Raw genomic sequence first — 27,487 nt, 5'->3', positions numbered from 1 at the left:
TGTAGGTATGTATGAAAGGCATTTCTAAGCACAAGATTTATTAGTATGATTAAAACATCATCTTTAATGTAACACATACCTTGCCTGTTCAGCAATGAAGGAAATAATAGTATTTTGCTCTCCTTTTAATTTATTCAAAATAATGAAAATAGACTCAGAAGTTTAGAATGAGAAGAAAGCTTAGATTTTATCTAGATATTACAAATCTGTTCATTTGAAAGCATAATCATTAAAATGCCAAAGAATAGAATGTCAGTCTTAAAGAATTGTGTACAAAGCCAACTAAAGTTTTGAATAAGAATTCTAAGTCATTTAATTATAAAAATTATGTTAACATACAAAAGAAAGCATTAAAGAAAACAGTTGTCACTGGACTCATTATAATGAAATTTTTATCCTGAAATTGTACAACTTGGGAAGGTATACAACATCTTGGTTTTTTGACATGTTCATTTTTCACTTTACCAAAATGTACGTGTTTATTTTTTACATGATTGAAGTCTTGTCTTTGAGTTCTTCCAAAACTTGATTTGGTGAACCGACTCTCATCGATTACTGTGGCAGATCTTCTAGAGAAAAAACAAAACGGTGGTATTAAACACAATTATATTTAAATACAGTGGGAAATCAATTCATAAAATAAATTTCAGGATTCTATATTCTTACAGAGTTGTCCTTGAATACAACTGTTAGGAAATGAAAGGAATTTCTTTTCAGATTAGCTCTATTAGAGTTCTGTGTAGTGAAACAGAATTTCTTAGAAAATCTATTCTAAAAGCCTTAGAACTTAAGGAACAAACATAACTGCTCTTGTCCTAACTTCTGCAGAGATGAGAAGCTAATAGAGAACTTGTGAAGGGGTGGAATAGAGTGTATGTAAATGATACATACAGTATCATGTATGTATCATGAAAGCAGTAAATGATAAGTGGGTGGAATTACACATATGTGTTTGAATTTAAGACAAGGTTCCTAGTTTGTAATCTCTTTCAGAAGTAACTGGTTTTTCTTAGACGTAAGCACGGGCAAGGCTGTACAGAAACTCACTGCTAAATTCCTCTCTGATTCTACCATGTGAAAGAAGGGCCGGCCTCCCACACCAAGTGTGATATCCCCCTTTCCTTAGCTAGTAGGTTGGATTTATGTTACTTCCAGAAACTGTGTGAAACAGATGGGCTAAAACTTTGCTGTTATGGAAGCAGAGCATTTCCCACAGTCTCCTTTGATTGGGGAATTACAGGAATGGTGCACCCCCAAATTCTGCCATAGCAAATGGACTGGTAGAGGTCACATGTGGCCATCACTGTGGGCAGCTAACTCAGATTCACTTATTCTCATTTCCCACCAACCATTAATCCTGTGCAAGTTCAAGGAGGTAAAAGCAATTCGTTCTTTATACCCCAACGTCTCTTGTTCTTGTTGAGATGGCATGATCACTCCCATCTCTTATTGCCTTTGACTTGTGAGTTACTTTAGAGCAGTATTCTACAAAAATAGGGCTAACCCACTTTCTGGAATCTTGTGTGTTTTCCTAAATTTCCTATGAAGTGGGGTCTGATTTGATAACCCATTTTGTTAGAGCAGGCAGATAGCTAGAAATGAGCAGACAAAGGGTGGCACAGGCCAAATGGCAGGAAACCCCACATCTTGTAAACAAAGCAGGTCCTTGGGCAGACAGAAAACAGGAAACCTCTGGACTGATAAGAACCCATACATTTGGGGGTAACAAGTGTCCTGGAGGCAGACAAAGAAAGGTAGGGAAAGGCGGAATCTCCAGTGTCCAAATGTACCTTTTGCTCATTATGTTCTCATTACAATAAAATCAGCCTTGCAGGTAAGAAGTTTCCATCATGTACTGATGCTGTGACACTTCTGATCAAGACTGAATAAAGACAAAGATCCCTTCTCTCCTTAGAAAGGTGGAGTTGGGGTGAAAATCAGGAATTATCACTCCAAACCTCTCCCCTCCCAATGAACATTCTGCCCACTCATTTTTACACTCCATATAACCAGCTTGCTAAAGGAATTCAGAGAAGCTACCCCCCTGAATATACTCACACTCCCCCAAGAACATCCTATTACTTATTAATAAACCCTTTATTTTCTTGACTTATGTGCCTCGTCTATTAATGCTTTCTGCCAAGAATCTACTCTCTGGTAACGATTTCACTAACTTACTATGACACATTTAATAACTTCATTTGCACAAATAAGGAAAGGTGAATTGAACCTAAAATATGATTCATCTCACTTTCCACTGCATTTATGTGTATTTGAGACATAAATGAAGAACTGAGGCATTAATCTTGCTAATGTGGAAATGCACACAGTTCCTTGACTACACCATATTCTGTCTTCTTTTATGCTTTTGCTCAAGCTGGACTGTTGTCTAGAACTGACTTTCCCCTAGAAATGTCTATCCAGCCTTTAAGGCTGACCTCTGGTGATTTCATCTGCAGAAGCCTTTGCTATTAATACCTGCCCCAGACTTTTTAGATGCTAATGCCTCTGCTACCTTAAACCTGTTCCCTACAATGACCACAGTCAGTTTCCAATAGATGCTCAGCTTCTAGAGGACAGAGACTCCTACTGGTATATCTAATAAGTGTGTAGGTGCCCAAACCACAGTGAGCATTTGGAAATTGTCTGTTGCACTTAAACTAACAAGGATATTTTAATGAACTTTGATGAATTAAATTGTCCCAAATTTTTGTGAGCTATTGCACGGAAAGGCTCAAGTTTATATGAAAAAAAAAGCAGACAAAACATTAAACACTAAAATTGTCACCAAAATAAATCAATAGTTAAAAGCATATGGAAATTTAGGTAACTAAACATTAAGTCTTGACTAGTAATTGCTCCATTTTAAAAACATCTTCAAACATTTTTTTTGAAACAATGCAGAATATAGGTAAAAGAAATAACACATATTTGTCCGAACTGCAAATCCTATAATGAAGTAACCTTAGTTTAAAAAAGTGAATCTGCTACAGGACTCAAAACATTTGCTGTTTTAGGTATCTGTACATTGAGTCTTATTAATCCTGGTAGCTGAGAATGACATGTACACTATTCACCCTACTAAGCATGAAACTCCCAGGACTAAATAATTATATACTGATCATCTTTAATCTTTAAGAACCTACAAGATAATGTGATGAAGCTAGTTCTGCATATAGGTTATATGGCTGCAGTAGAGAGTTGAAAACTCTCTGTTTTTTATGACCCCAAAATCTAAAAAACCTAGCAAGTCCTTTGAAGATAGGTGTTAGGTCTAGGGTTAAATATTGGAATCTGGAAATTTACAGCCCCTAAAATCTGTCATGATTTTTGATAATTTTGAGAAAAACTTCAATTTTGTAGAAAGCAGAATCAGTTCCCTTTTGCTTGAGCATTTAAAGCCCATTCTACAGCGACTTGTGTTTGGTGATTATCTCCCCAAACAGATGTCAAAGTTTAATGTTAACAGAACCATATACTCAATTAGTGAAATTATGTAACAGGCCATAATTAATAAAATTGGTTAGGTATTAAAACACATAGTAGAAGCAGCAACTACTACTCAGCCTTTAGGAATTACTCTCATGCTGGTAATGGATGCTCCAGGCTTGTTAGAGTTTACATTTTTTTTTTCCTGCAAGAAAGTACTAATATCTGGATACTTTTAAATATAAAAATCTCACACTTTTTTAAGGTTGTCTGTTTTTGGAAAACACTATTTAAGTCAATACTATTCTGGGTGAACAAGATACTCCTGCTATTTTTGCCATGTTTATGTATCCCCTTTCCACCTGAGAGTGGAAATGATAAGGAAGCCTAGTGACTGGCCACTTGTGCAGAGGTCATTGAGTGTGGAGGCTGCAATATTTATAACAGCTACTAGGCACTGGGTGCTTACTCTGGCCAAGAACTGCTCTAGGCACTCTACTACTTATGGTAGTTCATTCGATCCTCATGAAACTCTGTGAGATGAACACCATCATTATCCCCATGTTGAATTATCAGCCCACTCACTATTATTATCTCCATAAGAATAGCTGGCTTAGGTTTACACAGCTGCTAAGTGGTGGAATACGGATTCAAACCAAGGTCTGGCTCCAGATTTGGGGCTATTGAACTAGCCCCCTACAGGTTCTCCTATTCTCAACTTTGCAGTTTGGAAAATAAAAAGTACACAAAAGAACTTGGTTTTTGCTTTATGTGCAGTATTTGTTTTACTTTTTTTAAAAAGATAATTTATACCTAAGGGAAAATTTCATTATATTGAAGAGTATAAAAGTAAGTCATTAATTTATGTTCCTTCCAAAAAGGCAAAAGGCAATAAAAATAGCACCAACCTATTTCTTCTGGTTGTTCAGAAGTTTTAGGAGTACTTGTTCGTTCTCGATTTCTCTATGAATAAAAGGCAGAAGAACGTTAATGCCACAATTTTATAAACTTAGACACAGTAAGAAAAATAGATTAAAAGCACGTTTTTTGGTTAAAGTTTGTTTTCTTTCAATTAAAATTCACGTTGTAGAGTTCTTTTGTGGAAAAAGCTATTATTTCATAGATAACCTACAAACTTTGCTTTAAAGTTTTATTTCAAAATAATATTTGTTATTTCCATAGGTGAACTATTACCCCAAACATTGACTGTGTCATAGTTCCCTGCTGTAATGAAAAGCTGAATTGATAACCATGACCCAATTCTACTATATTCGTATGCAAGATGTTCTCTGAATTTTGCCAACCAAGTATGTCATTGTCTTTTTCAGATTTAGATCATCAGCCAAGAGAGAAGACAACTAAATTTGTCATCTGTGCCCAAAGACCAGGGCATGACTTTGTCCCCAACATTTAAACTGCAAACAAGAGGAGTTATCTCCCATTCAAGTCTTTACAAAATCTCTCATATTAGAGCAGATTCTCTCATTACTTTCCTTTTATTAAGAAAATATTATTTAGAGAAGATAAATTTACATGGAGTAATGCTAAACAATCATAGATTTGAATGATTATCAAAGTCACCTAACAAAAATAGTTAAAATAGAAAAGGGCAAGGGAACTCTATGTAGATTTACTATCAATCTTGTTGTTATAGCCCTAACATTGCAGTTTTGTGAGCTCTCGAAAACAAGCATTTTATAAAGAATATATACATATATAGAATGGCTGTGGTATGGAGATCACAAAGATAAAAATAGAGGGTGAATGCGAACTCAATTGCACCACTCTTTTGTGACTAGGCACTTAATGACCTAGGATTATAATTCCAAATTACTAGCATTATAATCACACACACAAATGTTGTGTCTGAACTACCTTAAACAGGAGGTTATATAGCAAAGGTGATGTTCTTTGGAATGCTGTCATACAGACTCAAAAGTATCTTTAGTGATGAAAAACATCATTCATGGCTGAAAAGTCATAGGTGGAATTTGACAAATCTGTCCCAAGAAATAGAATAGAAAAGCAAATATTTTCAGCATTAATAAATATATCATGTTATTTTAAAGATTTTTCATATGCAAATTAAACTAGATACTATAATTAGACATTTGACTTTCATCCACATCCATCAAAATATACTAAACCAAGTTAGAAGCCTTGGAGGATGTTTCATTGGAAAACAGGTAGATTGGTATTTGGGGATTCTTTATAGGCAAATGCAAATAAAAAATTCTACTAGAGTAACTCAGTGACTTCTCTGTGTCCAGTTGAAAAAGATGGAGTTTCATGCAGTTTTGTTTTCCTTTTGAATTTAGTTGAAGCCACAGAGTTAAACCCTCCTGGAGTTATTTACACCAGCACTTAAAAATTAAAACTGAGTCCTCACCCTTCGCAGTAGCAAAATAAGGCCAGCACTTCCGACGATAATTCCAACGATACCAGCAATCACCGCAAAAATAATGCTTACCATTACTATAGGAGAAAAACAGAGGAGCAAATTATAAAAGTGTGAAGTAAATGACCACACAGCATTTGTAAAATAAAGCAGGTAAAATCAGGGTAATATCGCTTTGTCTTTTTATAGGGGAAAGTGATAATCCACAAACACAGTGTTGGGAAGGTAGCTCCAAAGTGGTAGCACAGAGTTTAAAAACAAATCTGGACTAAGACAGGAAGGATCTGTATTTATTCTGGATGTACCCACGGTTGGCTAGAAAGCTGAAGATATATAACTTAAAATAAAAATGATGATCAGATTATATACTGCTGTTTCTAAAATTTTTAAGGAAATTGGAAATGCCTATTTTGATTCTGAAAAGAACATAATTTGTTTTTACAATTTGTGTGACTGAAATAAGTAACACTCTTGTTTTTAAAATTAGCTAGTGGTTACCAGTGGGGAGAGGGAAGAGGGAAAGGCAATATGGGGATAAGAGAGTAAGAGGTACAAGCTGTCATGTGTAAAACGAGCTGCAAGGATATATTATTGTACAGCAGGGCTTCCATGCTGCCTCAGACAGTAAAGAATCTGCCTATAGTGCGGGAGACCTGGGTTTGATGTCTGAGTTGGGAAGATCCTCCGTAGAAGGGAATGGCAACCCACTGCAGTATTCTGGCCTGGAGAATCCCATGGACAGAGGACCCTGGCGGGCTACAGTCCATGGTGTCATAGAGAGTCGGACACGACTGTACAACTAAGCACAGCACATATATTGTAGAGCACACAGGGAATGTAGCCATATTTTATAACAACTATACATGGAGTGTCACTTCTAAAAGTGTGAATCATTATATTCTACACCTAGAACAAATAATAATGTACAGTAACTATACTTCGATTAAATTTTTTTAAGCAAAATCAGAAAGAAAATAAACTTAAAAAATAAAATTGATGCTTCTAGTTCCAAGGCATTTAAAACTCGCACTACATAATGTTAAATGGAATGATCATCATTCTTTGTCAAATATTAACATACCTGGCTGTGAGAATTTATGTTGAAGTACTATCCTTGGTCCTAAAAAGAAAATATTTGAAAATAAGGTCAGAAAACATATGGCATATTTAAAAAATACTCTTTTGGAATTAGACTGTCTAGTGGATTTTTGTTATTCCTTAAATGTGTTTAAAGAACTACACGGTTCAACTTTCAACAGTGAGTAAGTAAAATATATGAGGTAATGTGTCAGCCTCAACATTAACAATCCAATATCTACTTTCAGCTACCCAACAAGTTTCCATTCATCAGGAATTAGTAAACTCCCTCATGCACTAAAGGGAAGGATATGAGAAACTATTGGAAGAACCATCTATGGACTTCCACAACAAGCAGTGCATTTTTAAAAAATGTAAAAATGGTGATCAGAAAGAGATATTGAGCTGTTATCCCACATGAACATCAGTCCAATCCTCAAAAACAGCTGGACATGACTGAATGTAAGCTCAGTCATGTTGCTATCCATTTTCCACCATCAGAATCCAAATCCTTACTTTGCCTTAGCTGAGTTTTTGCCAGCAGTCTCACTGGATTCCTTTCTGCAAACGTTCCTAATACAGTTGCCTTAAATGGTATGGACCTAACAGAAGCAGAAGATATTAAGAGAGGTGGCAAGAATACACAGAAGAACTATACAAAAAAGATCTTCATGACCCAGATAATCACGATGGTGTGATCACTCAACTAGAGCCAGACATCCTGGAATGTGAAGTCAAGTGGGCCTTAGGAAGCATCACTACAAACAAAGCTAGTGGAGGTGATGGAATTCCAGTTGAGCTATTTCAAATCCTAAAAGATGATGCTGTGAAAGTGCTTCACTCAATATGCCAGCAAATTCAGAGAACTCAGCAGTGGCCACAGGACTGGAAAAAGTCAGTTTTCATTCCAGTCCCAAAGAAAGACAATGCCAAAGAATGCTCAAACAACTGCACAATGAGAGGAGAGTGAAAAAGTTGGCTTAAAGCTCAACATTCAGAAAATGAAGATCATGGCATCTGGTCCCATCACTTCATGGCAAATAGATGGGGAAACAGAGGAAACATGGCTGACTTTATTTTTCTGGGCTCCAAAATCACTGCAGATGGTGACTGCAGCCATGAAATTAAAAGACGCTTACTCCTTGGAAGGAAAGTTATGACCAACCTAGATAGCATATTAAAAAGCAGAGACGTTATTTTGCCAACAAAGGTCCGTCTAGTCAAGGCTATGGTTTTTCCAGTGGTCATGTATGAATGTGAGAGTTGGACTATAAAGAGGGATGAGTGCTGAAGAATTGATTCTTTTGAACTGTGGTATTGGAGAAGACTCTTGAGAGTCCCTTGGACTGCAAGGAGATCCAACCAGTCCATCCTAAGGGAAATTGGTCCTGGGTTTTCATTGGAAGGATTGATGTTGAAGCTGAAACTCCAGTATTTTGGCCACCTGATGTGAAGAGCTAACTCATTTGAAAAGACCCTGATTATGGGAAAGATTGATGGCAGGAGGAGAAGATGACAGAGGATGAGATGGTTGGATGGCATCACCGACTCAATGGACATGAGTTTGGGTAGATTTCAGGAGTTGGTGATGGACAGGGAGGCCTGGCATGCTGCACTTCATGGGGTCGCCAAGAGTCAGACATAACTGAGAAACTGAACTGAATTGAACTGAACACACACTAATAAAGTAAAGCTCAAAATTCTCTAAACCAGGCTTCAATAGTAAGTGAACTGTGAACTTCCAGATGTTCAAGCTGATTTTAGAAAAGACAGAGGAACCAGAGATCAAATTGCCAACATCCGTTGGCTCATAGATAAAGCAAGAGAGTTCTAGAAAAACATCTATTTCTGGTTTATTGACTATGCCAAAGTCTTTGACTGTGTGGATCACAATAAACTGTGGAAAATTCTTCAGGAGATGGGAATACCAGACCACCTGGCCGCCTCCTGAGAAATCTGTATGCAGGTCAGGAAGCAACAGTTAGAACTGGACATGGAACAACAGACTGGTTCCAAATAGGAAAAGGAGTACGTAAGGCTGCATTCTGTCACCCTGCTATTTGACTTCTATGCAGAGTACATCATGAGAAATGCTGGGCTGGATGAAGCATAAGCTGGAATCAAGATTGCCAGGAGAGATATCAATAACCTCAGATACGCAGATGACACCACCCTTATGGCAGAAAGTGAAGAGGAACTAAAGAGCATTTTGATGAAAGTGAAAGAGGAGAATGAAAAAGTTAGCTTAAAACTCAATATTCAGAAAACAAAGATCATGGCATCTGGTCCCATCACTTCATGGCAAATGGATGGGGAAATAGTGGAAACAATAGCAGACATTATTTTTTGGGCTCCAAAATCACTCAGATGGTGAATGTAGCCATGAAATTAAAAGACATTTATTCCTTGGATGAAAAGTTATGACCAACTTAGACATCATATTAAAAAGCAGAGACATTACTTTGTCAACAAAGGTCTGTCTAGTCAAGGCCATGGTTTTTCTAGTAGTCATGTATGGAATTGAGAGTTGGACTATAAAGAAAGCTGAGTGCCGAAGAATTGATGGTTTTGAAGTGTGGTGTTGGAGAAGACTCTTGAGAGTCCCATGGACAGCAAGGAGATCCAACCAGTCTATCCTAAAGGAGATCAGTCCTGAATATTCATTGGAAGGAATGATGTTGAAGCTGAAACTCCAGTATTTTCACCACTTGATGCGAAGAGCTGACTCATTTGAAAAGACACTGATGCTGGGAAATATTGAGGGTGGGAGGAGAAGGATATAACAGAGGATGAGATGGTTGGATAGCATCACCAACTCAATGGGCATGAGTTTGGGTGAACTCTGGGAGATCGTGATAGACAGGGAGGCCTGGTGTTTTGCAGTCCATGGGGTCACAAAGAGTCGGACATGCCTGAGCAACTGAACTGAACTGAACTGAATGCTCTGCTAGAGTTAATCCCCCCTGACCAGTCCACAAGAGTATTTCTTTTTCTGCTGTCACCCGATGCAATTTTACGTCATTTCTTGAATTTACTACTAATAACATACTGCACACATTACATGACCTTGTCAAAGACGTGATTACAGTGGGTCATTCTTTCGCCACTCACTATTTACAGGATTCATGGCATGTGCGCTGTGTGTGTCTGCAGTGGACCCATGAATGTTTTCTGGTTTGACACTATCATGTTGGCTTCACACTGAAATCACTTTGAAAAGTAGATTATTTAACTGGACCCAGAAGTCCAGTAATTGATTCTAAGCACTTAGCTTAATTTTCGTCTCTTGGTCTCTGTCCTTCTGAAAACCCATTGCTTCCCTTTTTCTCAGTGTTTCCACTAGCTAATGATCCAAGAGCTATGCTAAGTCTTCTGTGAGGCTTTACTTTAAATCCAAAGTACCCTGCCAAAATCCCACCTACAAAAGACCTTCTTCTTTTCTGCTTTCAACCTGCTCTTTCAAAGTCATCTTCTTCTCCATAGAAGAATAATCAGAGAGACAGTGAATGCCACCTGATCATCCTTATCTCAGGACCCAGATGGCTTATACTTTACTGGGCACGTATGATGTATTGGGCTCTCAGTCAAGCAATTTTCACACATTTTTTAAATTTAATCCTTAGAGTAACACTGTGAGATAGGTAAAATGAGCCCCATTTAAAAAATAAGATGACGGAGACCCTTTGGAGAACTCGGGGTTCAATCTACTCAGGGTCAGCACCTGAGACAGGGCCAAGCTCAGGGCTGAGTCCAGCCAGGTTTGACCATAAGCCCCCCTCTCACCACTGCACTACTGGGTCCCTTTTACCTGGCCTACCATTTCATGCTCACATTCATCATTTATGTGTTTTGCTAGAAGCTTTAATTTCTTTAATCTAGAGTATTATTCCTGTGCAACATTCCAGAAGCGAGAATTCCTCTAGAGGAGAGAGATTTTGTCTATTTTGCTTCCATTTCTAGGTCTTTGTCAGTTTCCCTGCAGTAGACAGTCCCATTAAGTAGAGCTGCCTCATGACAATGACTCCAGAGAAAAACTGTTTTAAAATACGAACAAATCTCCTGGTGGTGTATCAACAATAGGCCCATCAATGAGTGACTCTGTACTAGGAATGGCACTGGTCGAAGAAAACTCAGCTGTACAAAAGAGAAGTTGAGACAGGGATTAAGGTTGAGGCAATGAGCGGACCACAGAGCACATCACACAAGACAAATTCATCCCACATCTCTCCCAGTGGCAGCTCCAGAATTTTCATGTGGCAGGGCCTTACAGGTGAAGAAAGTGAGCCTTGATTTCCCATCTGTAAAATGATAATACTTACTTCAAAACGTCATTGAGAGGACTGTTAGTTTAATATATAATTTGTGTGCCTTCACACACACACATCAGTTAGTATAGTGTGTACTTAGTCGCTCAGTCGTGCCCGACTCTTTGTGACTCGTGGACTGTAGGGTGTGATAAATGACTAGTATCTCTAAGGTATCCTTCATCATTCAGATGCAAAGCTGTAAAGTCTAATGTAAAAACACGTGCTTTTCTCAACTGAAATTTAGTTGATTCACTATAATTCAAAAGTAATCCAGTTATACATACACACACATATATATGCAATTTTCAGGTTCTTTTCCATTAAAGTTATTACTAAATATTGCATATAGTCTCCTGTGCTATACAATAGGTCCTTGTTATTTATGTATTTTACATATAGTAGTGTGCATCTGTTAAGACCAAGTGTTTTTAAACAATAACTAGATCATAGGAATGTTGAGGTTCAGCACCTATTGAGATTAAAATTATGGAAAGAAAGATTTTCATTAGGAATCAATGAAGGTATATAAAAATAAAAAAGAATAGCTAATGAACAAAAATGTTCTCTGTTAGTTAATGTTACATCTTCCTTTACAACTTTCAATTCAGTGCAATTCATTCACATTTAGGGCACACATTTATAAATCATGTGGATACCAATGAGCTTTTCTGAAACAAGCTTCCCTGGGCTCCTAGATCCCAGGCCTGGCACATTTTGAATCTCTTGCACACTAGAACAGGGCTCCGTACATAGCGGGTATTCAGTGAAATACTAGCTGTTGTAAATGTTTGGCCAATTTCCTTTCTTTTTTAAAAATATCTTCTCATTTTCTTGAGATATAATTCACATACAGCAACGAATTGTTTGACCAGGTTCTTACAGAGAGACAGGGAGGTCAGTGTCTGGATCGTGCCTAAAATAAATGTACTGATGAATGAAACAAGCCACATGCAAAGGGGCATGCACGGAATGAGTGTAAGAATAGTGGAAACCTGCCTCCACAGAGGACTGACACAATATTTTTGATGTTTCAATAACAAGCACACAATTTTACAACTAGAAGAAAAAAAAATCCCAAAGTAAAAAACAAAAAAATAAAACCACACCAAATTTAAAGTTTTTAAGAAGTGCATGCGTGCTAAGTCACTTCAGTTGTGTCTGACTGTTTGCGACCCTACGGACTGCAGCCCATCAGGCTTCTCCGTCCATGGGATTCTTCAGGCAAGAATACTGGAATGGCTTGCCATTTCCTCCTCCAGGGGATCTTCCTGACCCAGGAATCGAACCTGCATGTCTGGTCTCTTGCATTGGCAGGCGAGTTCTTTGCCACCAGTGCCACCTGGGTAGCTAAAATTTACCTGAAGCCATCTAGAGTTTTCATTGAGTGCAAAGATTGCGCTACCCCAGGCTTTCTGCCTGTCTGAGTCCGGAGTTTCAGTGGTTAGTTAGGGAGGTGTGCTCAGTCTATGGGTCGGTGCCCCTCCTCTTTATGAACACCTACAAGACCCTGCCTGCCCCAGCCCCTGCCTGCCTCCCCATCAGTGCTTGCAACTTCACGCTCCCTTGGAGTCCAGGCATCTGGACAGCTCTTGGTTCCTCAAATGCAGCATACTCTTCTCCAAGCCCACACTTTGTACCTCGTCTTCTCTTTGCCTGAAATATCCTCCCGTGGTCCCCTTCTTGGCTGGCTATCCACTTCTCAGGTCCCAGTTCAAGGCCATTTTTATTAGGAGGTCTTCTCTGACCTCCCCTACTTCGGTTTAGGCTAAAAACTCCACAAGATCCCAGTGCTTGGCATAGTGTGTTAAAGCTAAATGAAATCTTATGATTGACTGTTTAGAATCCAGATGTGTTTCATAGGCCTTGATGGTGTGGATGAAAAAAATTGCCCGCCGTATCAGTGAACAAAGGATGTTGCAGACACCATGCTTTCAGCCATTGCTGGCATCGCAGACTGTAGACCCTGAGGGGATTCAGGCCACTGGCTCTAGATGGTTAAGGTGTATATCAAAGGAAAGACTGTAGTAAGCCTGGACTCTTGCATCTTCCCATAGAGGGAAAAGCACTAAATTTATTAACTTGAGATGTCTGGCTTTCTTTAATTAAAAGTAATCCTTTGACATTCTGAGTACTTGACTTCTGTTGTAAAACTCATATAAATCCTCCCTTACTTCTTCGATGCAGTCCCTCAGAGCTATCTAAGAGGCTTTTTCTGGGCCTAAGTCCTCAGAAATTCCGCCAAATAAAACATAATTCTCAACTGTAAAGTTGTGCATCCTTTTCAGCCAACAATGGTTCCTGGGCCCCTTAGACACTCACTCACTTGTGTGTTCCTTTACACGAATGTTTAGGCATGTCTCTTTTGTACTAGGGATACAATGAAATAATAAATAATTCATGGTTTTTCCATCAAGGAAATCCCAGCTTAGGAAAGAGACAAAATTTTAATTTAAGTGTATTTAAGTATTTTAGGGGGATGGTGAAGTGGTGGCACAGGAAACAGTGGTCAGTTCTATTCGCAAAAGGAGGAAATGGAAAGACCTCATGGAGGGGTTCTCTGAACTCACCTTGAAGGTGGTCTAGGGTTTCACCAGGTCGACTCTGTGGACATTTAGGTACAGAGTCAGTGGTGTCAGCGATGACCCAGCACTCAAGACACCCTCGTGGGATGCAGGAACCACAAAAATCTATGTGGCTGCACCAGAGGGTGTGAGAAGCAGAGAAGGCAGTGACGTGCCGGGTGTTGTGGACCAGGGCATGAAATTTCACTGCCTAAGGCAGCTGGAAAGATGAAGTGTTTGAACCAGACTTTCATTTGGGGAAGATCACTGTCTATGGCACGAAGGAGGATGTAGGAAAAAGAAAGAACAAGCCAAACAACCATGCCCAGAGCTCTTCATAAGAGGATCCCATCTTGTGTTCAGTAGTGGTCAAGATAAGTCATTTTGCAAATAGGCCGCTCCTCCTTACAGAGGGTCCTTATCACTTGTCAGCACAGCCTTTGGTAGGGAAGGCCTGTGGACTAAGACCTTAAAGGGACAGAAAATTGCAACAAGTTGTAAAAAGAATATGCTGAAGAGCCGACGTAAGATCTCACACCTCTAAAAACTGGCACTTTCAAGCCTCTAATTTTAAGCAAAGTCAGAGAAGAGGAACATGGTTTTCGCCAGGGATAATCAGTTCTGTGTAACTTTTTTGCTATCCAAATAAGAAAATGCTTAGGGAGAGACAGCTCATTAAAATTAATTTTAACTTTAGCAAAACAATTTTAACAGTCTAGCCTGAACCTCTTATGGGCTGGATTCGAGGAAGCATTTCTTTCCTACTTTTTTTTTTCCCCTCTTTTGCTCTAGGCCCTTCCCTTTCTGTTATTTGTTGTTCAGTCGCTCAGTTGCGTCTCTGTCCTCTGTGCTCAGACTCTGTGCGACCCCATGGATTGCGGCACTCCAGGCTTCCCTGTCCTTCACTGTCTCCAGGAGTTTGCTCAAACTCATGTTCATTGAGTCAGTGATGCCACCCGACCATCTCATCCTCTGCTGCCCACTTCTTCCGCCTTCTATCTTTCCCAGCATCAGGGTCTTTTCCTGTTTGCCTTATTTGTTGACTCAAAGTCAATCTCAATTTTGTCCTAATTAATTCAGAATATACTTTTACATTTTACCTTCAAGTCCCTTGGAACAGTTAACCTAACTTGCTTACTTTATAGATAATAAATTTGAAAATTAAATGATTGGCTCAGTTTAACAAAGTAGATAAGGAACAAAATTGAGACTGAATTCTGCTGTTTTCCAATAATATTCCAACTTCCCAGATCTCCACCTGGTTGAGGTCTTGTCAGCAGGATTTCTCAATGTTTTAGCATATTAGCTGGTGAACATTGGGATGTACTGTACACAGAAAAATGACAACTAAATTCCTTGAGATTGCCAGATACCCTAAGGGCTAGAATTGATAGAATAATCACGTAGTCTTCATTTTGATGATTTGTTCACACCAATTTATTGTATTACTTCCTTTATACCTCTTAGACTTCCATGTCCTCTTGTTAGAGCCTCTAAGAAAAACTGTTTTCTGCTGTAGCAATATTGACCTGAGGGTCTTTTCCTTCATCATTTTACTTCTTTTTCAGGAACATATCCAGACTATACCTGAAAAATTCCACTCTGTCTCCAAGAGAAGCACTTTTACCTCAAGGCATAATGGAAGATGTGTCCAGTGTCACACTACCTAAGGAACACATGGGTCTTGGACCAACAGGGCACAGTTCCTGAGCTTCACTGGGCTCCAAAGACTTACTCTGAAGCCTCACCCTCCGCCTGCTTGCACTGAGTCACTGGCTGAAACTTGAAGGATGGATAGAATTTTAGGTGGAAATGTGGACAAGGTCGAATTAAGGTGAAGAAGTGACCTTAAAATGGGCTAAAATATGAAGAAAGAGAACACAGTGTGCATTTACGTGGGCGTTAGAGGGCAGCCAGTAGCAAAGATGGCAAACCTCTCAGACTGACACAAGTTTCATGTTCAAGTGGCAAATTAGTGCAAACGGGAATAAAAGGGTAGGTTTAGCAAGGCCTCAAACTCCTAGTTTAAAAAAATTTTATAGTGCCCAAATACTAAAATGACATTTGCTCTGGCACTTTGCACAAAGTATGTATTTGTTACTTGGACTGAATCACTTAATTTTAGGTTTCAGAGGCAGGAATGAATAAATGAACATACAACCCAGAATATTAAATATTCCAAATTTTTGTGGTCATATCATCTCATACTTGCATAACATCTGAATTGTTCCAGAATATTCACCTCTTTTGTCTCGTATTGTCATGGCTCTGATCTCACAGTTGTTCAGAAAAACTCTACCAGCCTGAGATGTCTGGGTATTGCAGGAGGGAGCACGACAGGTCCCCTGTTCCCAGTGTGCGGGAGAGGTGGGTGACTTGTGAGTTAGAGACACAGTTGGGCATGGAGATCTAGTCTCCCAGCTCTCTGCACTATGCTCTAACCGCTAGGCACACAGCTTTCCCAAACAACTGACTTTCTAACATGGAATGTCATTAGAAAGAATATAAAATGCAATGTTGGACGAATACCCTGTAGTTTTGCTCTCTGCCCAAACTTCCAGCTGCTGAGCTCCTGTCATGAAGTGATAAAGTCATCTCACGCAGTCCTTGGTTTTAGCTTGGTTCCCTCCTGCCTTGCAACTGATAGAAGTCTTATCTCAGCAAAGCAAACTCTTACAAGGATACACCCCAACTATGAAAGGCCTTCAATAATTTCCAAGTCAGAAAGTGACATTTTCTAAGTGTTAGACTTTTCTGGCACTGGGATGACCAGGAAAACTGATCAGTAATGTATTTGTGAAAGTTCTGAACAGCTTATTTGTGGTAAAACTGGGAAAAACTCACATTTGCTGGCTTCCAACTCAATGCCTTTTCTTCCAGACCTTATTATTTTTTTACAGAATGGACAGGACTCTTCCTTATTCCAAAAGATATTTGAAGAAAGCTATTGCCATGAAGCAATATTTTAAAAGAAATACTCAATTTTGCCCTTGAACCAAAGGGTTGACAACATCAATCTGATCAAGTTGTGATAATACAGTTAGATGTCCCTTTTGTCTGCTGTTGTTCACTTTTATTTTTTTGGAGAGATTTAGTAAGTCAAAGTAGCTAGTTACAATTTAGAAAAATTGAACTTTCTAAAGGATAAAAAGTTGATGGGATGACATTTGCACTTAGTGTTTTGAATAGCCCTCGAAATTTTGTGTGAAGTCTCTGGTTAATGACTCTTAGAGAGCATGTCCACTGGTGCAATCAGTGGGCCAGATTCAAATGCAATGACCCAGTTTCTGCTCACCTACAGAGTGGCCTGCTTGGACAGTTCCCAGCAGCCAATGGGTCACAACTCTGCCTTCCCCAGCTTGGTAGAGAACAGCTCCTCACTAAGTCTGCCCTGAAGCTGTTATTGCCTAGGAGGACAGTGGTTTCCCTGACGGAACTTCATAGCTTGGTTCTGTCAGGCTATGTCCTGCCCAGATTCTAGTCACTCTCGCTGTTCCGAACTATTACTGAACCAGCCAGTGAGAGAGAAAAACCAGCCTATAATCCCAGCCACTGTGCGTTCTTTAGCCTGAACAGATAGAAAGCAAGGGATATTTCTGTTCATTGCCCCAGGGAGAAAGGAGATCAGGATTCTAGTCCTGGCTTTGCCACCAAGGGGTGGGAGACCTGAGTGAGTCACTGAATTTTCTAAGCCTCCGTGTCTCACTTATAAAATGAGAGTAAAGGGCAGGGGTCCCCAGACTCTGGGATCTTACGTCTAATGATCTGAGGTGGGGCTAATGTAATAATAATAATAATAGAAATTAAGTGCACAATAAATGTCATGCAATTGAATCATCCCAAAACCACCCCTCCCACTCCTGGTCTATGGAAAATTGTCGTCCATGAAACTGGTTCCCAGTGCCAAAAAGTTTGGGGACTGCTGCCTAAGGTACCTGATTATTCCAAAATCATAGACATTCACATGTCTGAGACAGTAATATTCATAACAAACAAATTGTGTATTAACTACATTCTAGGCATTTTCTCTTCAAAACAATTACCTGAGAGTATATTATTATGTATTAATTTATTATGTGTAGAGGAAAAAAAAAACAAAGATCAGAAACATCGCCTAACTTGCCTAAGATCATGAAGCTGATAAACGGTGGAGGTGGAGTTTCCATTCCCACCTATTTGACTGCAGAACTGTCTGACAAGCTCTGCCATGATCTATGCAAAATAAAAAGGTTGAGAGCACCAAATAAGTGTCATTAAAAGAAGATGAAACTCTCACCAAGTTATGTAACTAACTCTCAAGTAAGCCGTCCCTTCTAGCAAATCAGGGCTAACTGAAAAGATGCAAAACCAATAATTTCTGTTGTGCAGAAGCTGAGGGTGGGAGGGTTAGTCCCTTAACATAGAGGTAGAATGATATCCAGTGTCATATCCAGCTTATGGAAGGATAGATATTTCTGGTTGGTAACAATTTATAACCTGAAATCTCATTGTTTTTCTTGCTAAATATCTTCCAGTCCAGTTACTCTTGCTTAACCACGAATCCTCAGAATTAAAGAAGATTACACGTAGATATCTACATGATTAGATATGGCAGCTTTATTTTAAGATATGGGCATTTGTGTAGCTAAACTCCCTAAACATACTAGATATGGGATTAAAGAAGTTAGACTAGATGAGAAAAATTCTAATTAAAAAATGAAAGTTCTCACAGCACTGATACTTCTCATGCCTGGCTGGACAATAATGAATGGGAAAATAGAAACTAGATCAGTATGCTCACTCTTGATACTGTGTATTAGAACCATCTGTGTACTCAGACATTGGAGTCTAATGCACTGCCTGCAGCAAGAATATTGCTCCAGACTAGATAAACATGTAGAAACTTCAGTTTCCTAATCATTAGGATCTTTTCTTACATTTTCAAAGGTTCTAATATCAGTAGTCCCCAATCTTTCAGGCACCAGGGACCAGTTTCATGGAAGACAATTTTCCCGTGGACGAACATTGGGAGAAGAGGGTTTTGGGATGAATCACCCACATTACACTCATTGTGCACATTGTTTCTGTTATGACTACACTGAGATTAACCTCTACTAATGATAGTCTCCGTTTGCACTGCAGATCGTCAGGCATTAGATTCTCATAAGGAGCACACACCTGGTACCTTCCATGTGCAGTTCACAGCAGGGTCCATGCTCCTGTGAGAATCTAAAGCTGCTGCTGATCTGATAGGAGGTGGAGCTCAGGTGGCGATGTGAGGGGTGGGGGTGGCTGTACATACAGATGATGCTTTGCTCACTCCTGCTATGTGGCCCGGTTCATGACAAGGGTTAGGGACCCCTGTCTTACATCACCCTTATCTTGTGTTGAATAGATTTATAAAGCAATTGGATATTAGCCTGATTTGCTTCAGAAGAGTTGGATATGACTTAGTGACTGAGCGACTTAGCGACTTAGCGAATGAGACTGTGTCTCCTGGTCAGACACAATGCCATTGCCATGGTCCACATTCCCAGTTGCCTTCAACAGATGCAGTATGTTCACCTTTTGTGCTTTGTATTTATTTTCTTTCCTTTTGACTTTTAAATATCATCATGACTGAGAAATAAGTAGCAATATCAAAGGAAGAGCCCTAGAGAAAAAGATCACTTAGCCCAGATAAAAATAGCAAAAGGTTACCATCATAGTCATAAAATTAGGGCACATTAGCTGTATTAAAAGGAAAAGACAGACTAGGAGCCTTTACACAGGCTTCACTTTAGCAAAAGCATGAGTAGAACATTAAGTGACAATGTTGCAAGAGTACAGAAGAGCCAGGACTTCCCTGACAGTTCAGTGGTTAAGACTCTTCACTTTCAATGCAGGAGGCGTGAGTTTGACCCTTAGTCTAGGATTTATGTTCCCACATGCCAAATGGTGCAACCAAAAAGAAAAAAAAAAAAATGTAAAAAAGAACAAAGAATAAGATAGGGCCAAACTTGGAACATCAATGTGGATGATGAATAAGCAGTTTCATGTGTGGATGAAATGCACAGACTCTAGAGCCTGAATGGCTGGTTTCAAGCTAATGTCACTAGTTATTAGCTGAGACCTTGGGCAGCAGACTTAACCACTCTAAACTTTTGGTTCATAATTTACAAAACGAGGATAATAATTGTCAATCATGTCAACCATTGTCAACCACTCCCATCGCTCACATCGGCACCTGAGATCCACCTCCTGTCAGACCAGCAATAACTGTCTACATGATTCATTTACTGGCTAGCTAAATGAATTAAGTATACACAGATATAATTATATAAAGTTTTACACAAATAGAAAAATTGGTCTTAAAATTCATATGGAACTTGTAGGGACCCCAAGTAGCCAAAATCATCTTGAAAAAGTACAGAGCTGGATGACTTACATTGCATCATTTCAAAACTTACTACAAAGCAATGGTAGTCAAAACAGTATGGTGCTGCCCTAAGGATCAATGGAATAGAATTGAGAGTCTAGAAATTAACTCCTATATCTGTGGTAACTGGCTTTCATCAAGGGTATTAAGACCATTAAATGAGGAAAGAAGAGTCTGGTCAAAATATCAAGGAAGACAAGACTCTAGACACGCTGAGGTTGGAACTCTCCTTCACTATGTACTGGAGGTTGGTATGGTGCTTGGGAACCAAGAAAAGAATGTACAGTGTTTTGTGGCTTGGGGCTTTTAGTATATTTGGAGTCATTTGCTTTTCTGAGACAGACATGGTCAGAACATTGCCCGACTCCCAAGGTGTGGTAGAATTCTCTCCATGAAGAAGGCTTCCTAAGATTCTATATGCTGCCACTGTCCCACGACTCTTAGCAAGTAGAGTGTGGCAGCCGGGGACTTGTGGGTGAGTTACTGTATCATAGAAGAAACAAGTCCTACAAGAAAACAGAAAATGGGCCTTTTCCAAAGAAGACGTATATATGGCCAACAGACACATGAAAAGATGTTCAACACAGAGAAATGCAAATCAAAGCCACCGTGAAATATTACCTTACATCTGTCAGAATGACTATCAAAGAAATCTACAAAAGTTGGCGAGGATGTGGAGAAAACAGAATCCTTGTATACTGCTGGTGAGAATGGTAATTGGTGAAGCCATAATGTAAAATACTATGGAAATTTCTCCAAAAATTAAAAATAGAGCCAGCATAGGATCCAGCAATTCCATTCCTCAGTATATATGCAAAGAAAATGAAAACACTAACTCCAAAAAAATATGAACCCCAATGTTCACAGCAGCATTGTTTACAATAGCCAAGGTATGAAAGCAAGTGAAGAGTCCATCAACAGATGAGAGGATAGAGAAGATGTATAACACACACCCACACACCCACACCCACCCCCCCCCCCACACACACAGACACATAGACAAACACACACAGACACACACACAGACACACACACAGACACACACACAGACACACACACACAAACACAGAGACACACACATACAGACACACACACAGAGACACACACACACACACAGACACAGACACACATAGACACACACACACAGACACACAAACACACACACAGACACACACACACACAGAAGAATATTATTCAGCTGCAAAAAAGAATGAAACTCTGCCATTTGCAACAACATGGATGGGCCTAAAAGGTGTTATACTTAGTGAAATAAGTCAGAGGAAGACAAATATTTTATATTACTTATATGCGGAATCCAAAAAATAACATAAATGACTATAACAAAACAGAAATAGATTCCCAGATACAGAGAAGAAACTAGTGGTTACCAGTAGGGAGTGGGGGGCGGGGAGGGCAAAATAGGGGTAAGGGATTAAGAGGTATGAACTATTATGTATAATATAAATTAGCTAAAAGGATATATTGTAGAGAACAAGGAATATAGTCAATATTGCACAAAATTCTAAATGCAGCATAATCAATAAAAATTTTGAATCACTATGTTGTACACTTGACTACTATACAACACTGTAAATCAACTGCATTTCAATTAAAAGAAACAGAAAATGGGAAAATATTAACCCTGGGTTACCTCATATATCTACTGTCAGTTCTTGCGCTTCTCTCTATCAGATCCCGGAAATCAGTTTCCGTATCCATCACAACCAAGTTTCTTTGAGCAGTAAATAAGGACATGAAATGAGCATGCAGATATCTAGGTTTGTCTCTGTTAGTGTTTGTCACTGTTGCTTAACGACAGACACAGCTTAGAAAGCACAGGTTGTATGTGTTTGGCTTAATTTGAAAAAATTTAAACCTTTTCCTAATTATATTTTATGATTCATTTCACAGAGAATTTAGAAAGAATTAAAAAGCAGAAAAAAGTTACCCCAATTCCAATACCAAGAGTTAACCCTGAAATGTTTCTTTTTAGTGTTGTTGCTTTAATTTGACTCGTGTGTCATAAAAAACCACACAGATAGGTGCTTATTAAATACACAGATATGATACTAATGGCTGGAAATCTATTACCTGCCTGCTTTGGTTGGTAACTTACCTGGCAAATGAGTAGGGTCACTTATCCCTGGAGTCTGTGTTGCAACAGGTTTTGTGAAAATATAACCTATAAAGACATTTGGGAAAATTATCTAAAATGTGCTTCCCCAATAGGTTCATAGATGTTTTCAGTCATCCTCTAGAGACCAAAGTACAGAGAAATTGATCACAATGATGTTAAATCCAACTTCCCAATTTGAAACCAGTGCAAGTTGATTTTGAGATACTGTGCCTCCTTCCCCGTCTTAGAAATCTTTCTCCAGGGGTGCAGGGTGAGAGTGTTCATTTCTTTCTAAAAACCCAACTTCACACCAATCTAGAGATTTAAAGATTTGGAAACTAGCCTATGAATCATCTCAGGCTGACCTTTGAGGCATCACTGAAGTTTAGAGATGAAAAGGATTTTGATGCCATCTAGTCTGTGTTTTATTCGATAGGCAGGACGAAAATGAGACCCATGCGAGTCAGTCAGTTCTCCACACTTAAACTGGTCTGCAACAAAATTCCGATCATTTGTTGTTTCTGCAACTAGTATTAACTGAGAGCCTAGTACATGCCTAGCAGGCTTCCCTGGTGGCTCAGATGGTAAAGAATCTGCCTGCAATACAGGAGACGCAGGTTCAATCCCTGGGTCAGGAAGATGTCATGGAGAAAGGAATGGCAACCTACTCCAGTATTCTTGGCTGGAATATTTCATGGACAGAGGAGTCTGATATGCTACAGTCCATGGGATCACATGGATGAAACTGAGACTAAGCACATATGTAAGCCTAGCAGAGTGGGGGAGACAAAAATGAAGACACAGATTGGGCTTTTAAGAAATTTAGAGTGCTGTGTCCCTGAATCCCAGTTCAGAACTCAGTCCTGTAACAGTTAAATTGAGAGAAACGTTCTCTTCCTAGATTACTGAAGGAAAAGGAGAAGCCTTGCTTCTTTGCTGAGTCATTCTAACGGTGTGCCTGCAAGGCGTGTGTGGTGAGATGCACACAGATCACCAAGGCCTATGGACCCAGAGCTCTCTCCAAGTGCTGTTTAGCATCAGGACCCTATACTCAAATCAGAGCTTCGGCTTTTCCTTGAACACACTCTGCCTTCTTCTGCCTCAGAATTGTCTTCCTTCATCTCCCTTCTACATCCACCACCCTCCCGAGATTTTGGAAGTGTGGCCTCTTCTCATTGTTCAGCTTTCATCAGAAACATCACCAACTCAGAGAAAAAGGTCCTGCTATCCCTCTCTATATTGGCCCTCTGCATTATGTCCACCACCTTCCCTGGTTTATTTCTGGGTGCTATTTTTCACTCTGTTTTATTTCAATACTTGTTCTGCTGAATGTCTTTGTTCCCTCCCTCTCCCTGCCCCCACCCGCCCTGAACATGAACTCAGGAGCTCATTCGTGGCACTGTTGTGGCCTTGGTATAGGGTACCTCATGCATAATTACTGAATGCACAAATGAGGGAAGGAATTGAGGGATTGGGAATCAAATCATAGAAAAGAAAATTACTCTCCACAGGAGGATGACCTCGGATACACTTAGAAATACTGGCTTTATCCTTTAGATTACTGGAGAAAGCAAACAAACTCTTTTTCCCCCTTATTTCCTCACACTTTTCATGTTCTCTTCATCTAATGAGTAAGGGTGGCGGCAATCATTTCCAATACCTTCCTATTATTCTCTAAAGTAGTCACATCAAGAGAGTTTCTTTGGAGGATTCCAAAAATGCAAAGCTGATGACAGCCTTGGCACTGGATACCAAGGCAGTCTTTGGAGTCACTTAAACTTGCTGACTTCATGAAGTCTCATTAAGGCTTTAACTCACTCTGCCTGAGCATTTGTAGCATGAATTTCTTTCTTTTCCAGGAGTCCTTTCCAAAATCATGTCCCTCCACTTCCCCAAATGGGTAAGGTGTCTACTTCGGGACAGTAACCGCACTCTGCCCTCTGGAACCACACCGTGAATACCCCTGGTCTCCTCTGTGTGAAACCTTTATATATATTTGAATATATTTAAATATTATGTCATATTTCTGGCATGTATTTCCTTTTCCTCAAGCTAACTGTTTTTATTCTTTGTTATTTACAAAAATTCGAGTAACTCTGTGCGTGAATGCTAAGTCACTTCAGTTGTGTTCAACTCTGCAACCGTATGGACTGCAGCCCACTAGGCTCCTCTGTCCATGGGATTCTCCAGGGGAGGATCCTGGAGTGGGTTGCCACGCCTTCCTCCAGGGGAATCTTCCCGACCCAGGGATCAAACCCGTGTCTCTCACGTCTCTTGCTTTGGCATGAGGATTCTTTACCACTAGTGCCACCAGCGTGGGTGCTAAGTCGCTTCAGTCGAGTCCGACTCTTTGTGACACTGTGGACTGTAGCTAGCCAGGCTTCTCTGTCCATGGGATTCTCCAGGCCAGAATACTGGAGTGGGCTCCCATTTCCTTCCCCAGGAAGATAACTCTGCTAGTCTTCTGTTTCCTGGAATTGCCCCCTTCTCCTTCACTTCTCAGAAGTCACCATCCTATACCCAGGTTTGTTTCCTAGGTTATAATTGTTAGCATAGCTAAATACCTCTTCACTACTGCCAGACGCTGGAGTAAGGACATTACGGTAATGACTTTATTTAGTCCTTAGGTGACTACTCGTTGACAGCAGTAGGCAGGTACCAATATTTCCTGTGTTTCTCAGATAAGAACAGTGAGGCTGAGGGAGGGAAAGGAACTTGCCTTAATGGGCCCTGGCTTTCAGATGTGAAGCCAGGTTTGAAACTTTCATATCTGTGCTTTAACCATTACACACTTTATCCCCTAGTGCAGGGTCAGGCGAAAAGTTTGTTCAGATATTTTCATAACATGAATGAGTGAATTTTTTAGCCAACCTAATATCTAAGAAATTCCTGAATCCCTCCTCCAATTCCTAGAGTGCTCAGGTGATTCTTGAGACTCTATGTAACTCAAATTACAACCACGTCTGAGGGGGCTAAACAGATTTCAAATAATTGCCTGCTCCTTATCTAGGTGCTGGGCACTAGTATTTCTGACACATAAACGCTGTATTTGAGAAGAACTTTTAATCTTAACACTCTCAGGAAGAGGCCAAAAATAATGCTAATTTGATACTACTTCATAATATGCCTATGTTACTTTTTATTTTAATGAACTGATTTCCATTTCTGTCCAAACCACACAATCCCTCAGCCAATAAGAGTTCTTTCTTCCTTTCTTTTTTTTCCCCCCTGTATCACATCTCAGTAATGGACCACAAAATGGAAAATAACGGCGCCCCAACGGCCGCGCCATGGATTCAGGGTTCATACTTGTGGCTTGTAATTTTTTGGCAGGTGAAGGAGGAAATTATAATTTGGGGGAAAACTTTTTGAAAAATAAGGAACATAGACCCACCATCACCTTCATTAATGACTCTAATTTAGAAGTTAAACTCATGAAAATGCCAATAACCAACACATTCTTTCACACAGACTTGTTTTTCAGAGTATTTGATTACATTGTTTCAAGGCTGCCTAGGCTTATACTTGAACAGTATACCTCTCATCTAGCCATGGGCAACTTCCCCACTTTACCAACCCACTCACAATTAAAAAATCCATCCACCAGACTGGGCTGGTGTCCTGGTGGCTCAGGGGCAAAGAATCTACCTGCCAGTGCAGGAGATGTGGGATCTGCTAGTGCAGATCCCTGGGGCGGGATGATCCCCTGGAGAAGGAAATGGCAACCCACTCCAGTATTCCTGCCTGGGAAATCCCATGGACAGAGGAGCCTGATGGGCTACAGTCCATAGGGTCACAAAAGAGTCAGATGCGACTTAGTGACTAAACAACAAGACTGGGATCTGAATACTACTCATTCAGTTATTCAGTGAGTCAAATAGGACTAAAATGAGATAGTTTTTCTTGTAGCTATAATCCTATGTCCCATAAAACAGTATCCTGCTAAAAAAAAAAAAATTCCACCTACCTGACAATAGTAATACAAAGATCATTTTTCGGTCCATCCTGAGGTCATAAGCTGGCTTCCCAAGGTCAGTGCAAGAAAACCGCCAAGGATGACTGACGTGACATCTGTGGCCTCAGCCTACACATTGTTATCTTTCAGGCTCACATTCTCTAGGCATCAGTTGATAGGCTGGGTGGCATTTTTAAATGATGCAAAGTTGCACACCATCTGTCCATGAAGATATGTGGGTATCTGCTTAACCAGGATTATTAAAGCCTTCAGTCAAGTCTCCACTTCAGGGAAGTGCATACATGTTACAATTACTTTGCATAAACTCAGTAGGCAGTTCAAGGTAATAGCAGTCAGGAGCCACCCGATTAGACAAATGAGAATGAGACTGTGAAGGCCTGAAATTGGACTTCCCGATGGCTCAGCTGGTAAAGAATCTGCCTGCAATGCAGGAGACCCCAGTTGGATTCCTGGGTTGGGAAGATCTCCTGGAGAAGGGATAGGCTACCCACTCCAGTATTCTTGGGCTTCCCTGGGGGCTCAGATGGTAAAGAATCCTCCCACAATGCCAGAGACTTGGGTTCAATCCCTGGGTTGGGAAGATCCCCTAGAGGAGGGCATGGCAACCCACTCCAGTATTCTTGCCTGGAGAATGCCATGGGCAGAGGAGCCTGGTGGGCTACAGTCCATGAGGTCACAAAGAGTTGGACACGACTGAGTGACTAAATACACACATGCAGGCCTGAGACTAAGGCCTGAATCAGGCTGAGGTAGCCAGGAAAATTGTTTTAATGTGGAGAGTCTTATGGGTCACAGAGAAAATGGCTTCTTACATGAAATAAGTGTTTGAGAACTGGAATTACTATTAGAGTGCTCTGAGGTTTGAAAAACTCTCTAGATCATGGCAAGTCATACAGCAACATAATAATATGAGATGCAAGAAATCTTTAATTCACAATAGAATTTGAATGGAATAGCTAGGGCCCACACCGAACCAGTGTGGTGATTTCTCTCCAAACACGCCTCATTACGGAGGCACAGGGTGGATAATTAGGAGATTGGAATTGACATATATAAAATACATAACGAATGGGAACCTACAGGATAGCTCAGAGAACTCTAGTCAATGCTCTAAATGGGAAGGAAAATACAAAAAAGGGGATATATGTATATGTTTAGCAGATTCACTTTACTGTATAGTGGAGACTGACACAACGCTATGAAACAATTATGTGGTGATGGTCAAG

The 27,487-nt window shown here is 39.9% G+C and overlaps 1 protein-coding gene across 1 annotated transcript; it reads right to left on the bottom strand.

Annotated features, from left to right (window-relative positions):
• Nucleotides 1-375: 375 nt before the first annotated feature.
• Nucleotides 376-26,415, bottom strand: GYPA (glycophorin A (MNS blood group)). Its single transcript, XM_070770191.1, has 6 exons — nucleotides 26,253-26,415; nucleotides 22,286-22,351; nucleotides 6,909-6,947; nucleotides 5,819-5,904; nucleotides 4,338-4,392; nucleotides 376-569 (listed from the first exon to the last, which is right to left on the bottom strand). Exons 1-6 carry the CDS (start codon nucleotides 26,287-26,289, stop codon nucleotides 553-555), a joined length of 300 nt encoding a protein of 99 aa, XP_070626292.1. The 5' UTR covers nucleotides 26,290-26,415; the 3' UTR covers nucleotides 376-552.
• Between the last annotated feature and the right edge of the window lie 1,072 nt (nucleotides 26,416-27,487).

Source organism: Bos indicus, chromosome 17, assembly GCF_029378745.1.
Source record: "Bos indicus isolate NIAB-ARS_2022 breed Sahiwal x Tharparkar chromosome 17, NIAB-ARS_B.indTharparkar_mat_pri_1.0, whole genome shotgun sequence".
NCBI classification, from domain to species: Eukaryota; Metazoa; Chordata; class Mammalia; order Artiodactyla; family Bovidae; genus Bos; species Bos indicus.
This window is presented reverse-complemented; position numbering and strand designations above follow the sequence as displayed.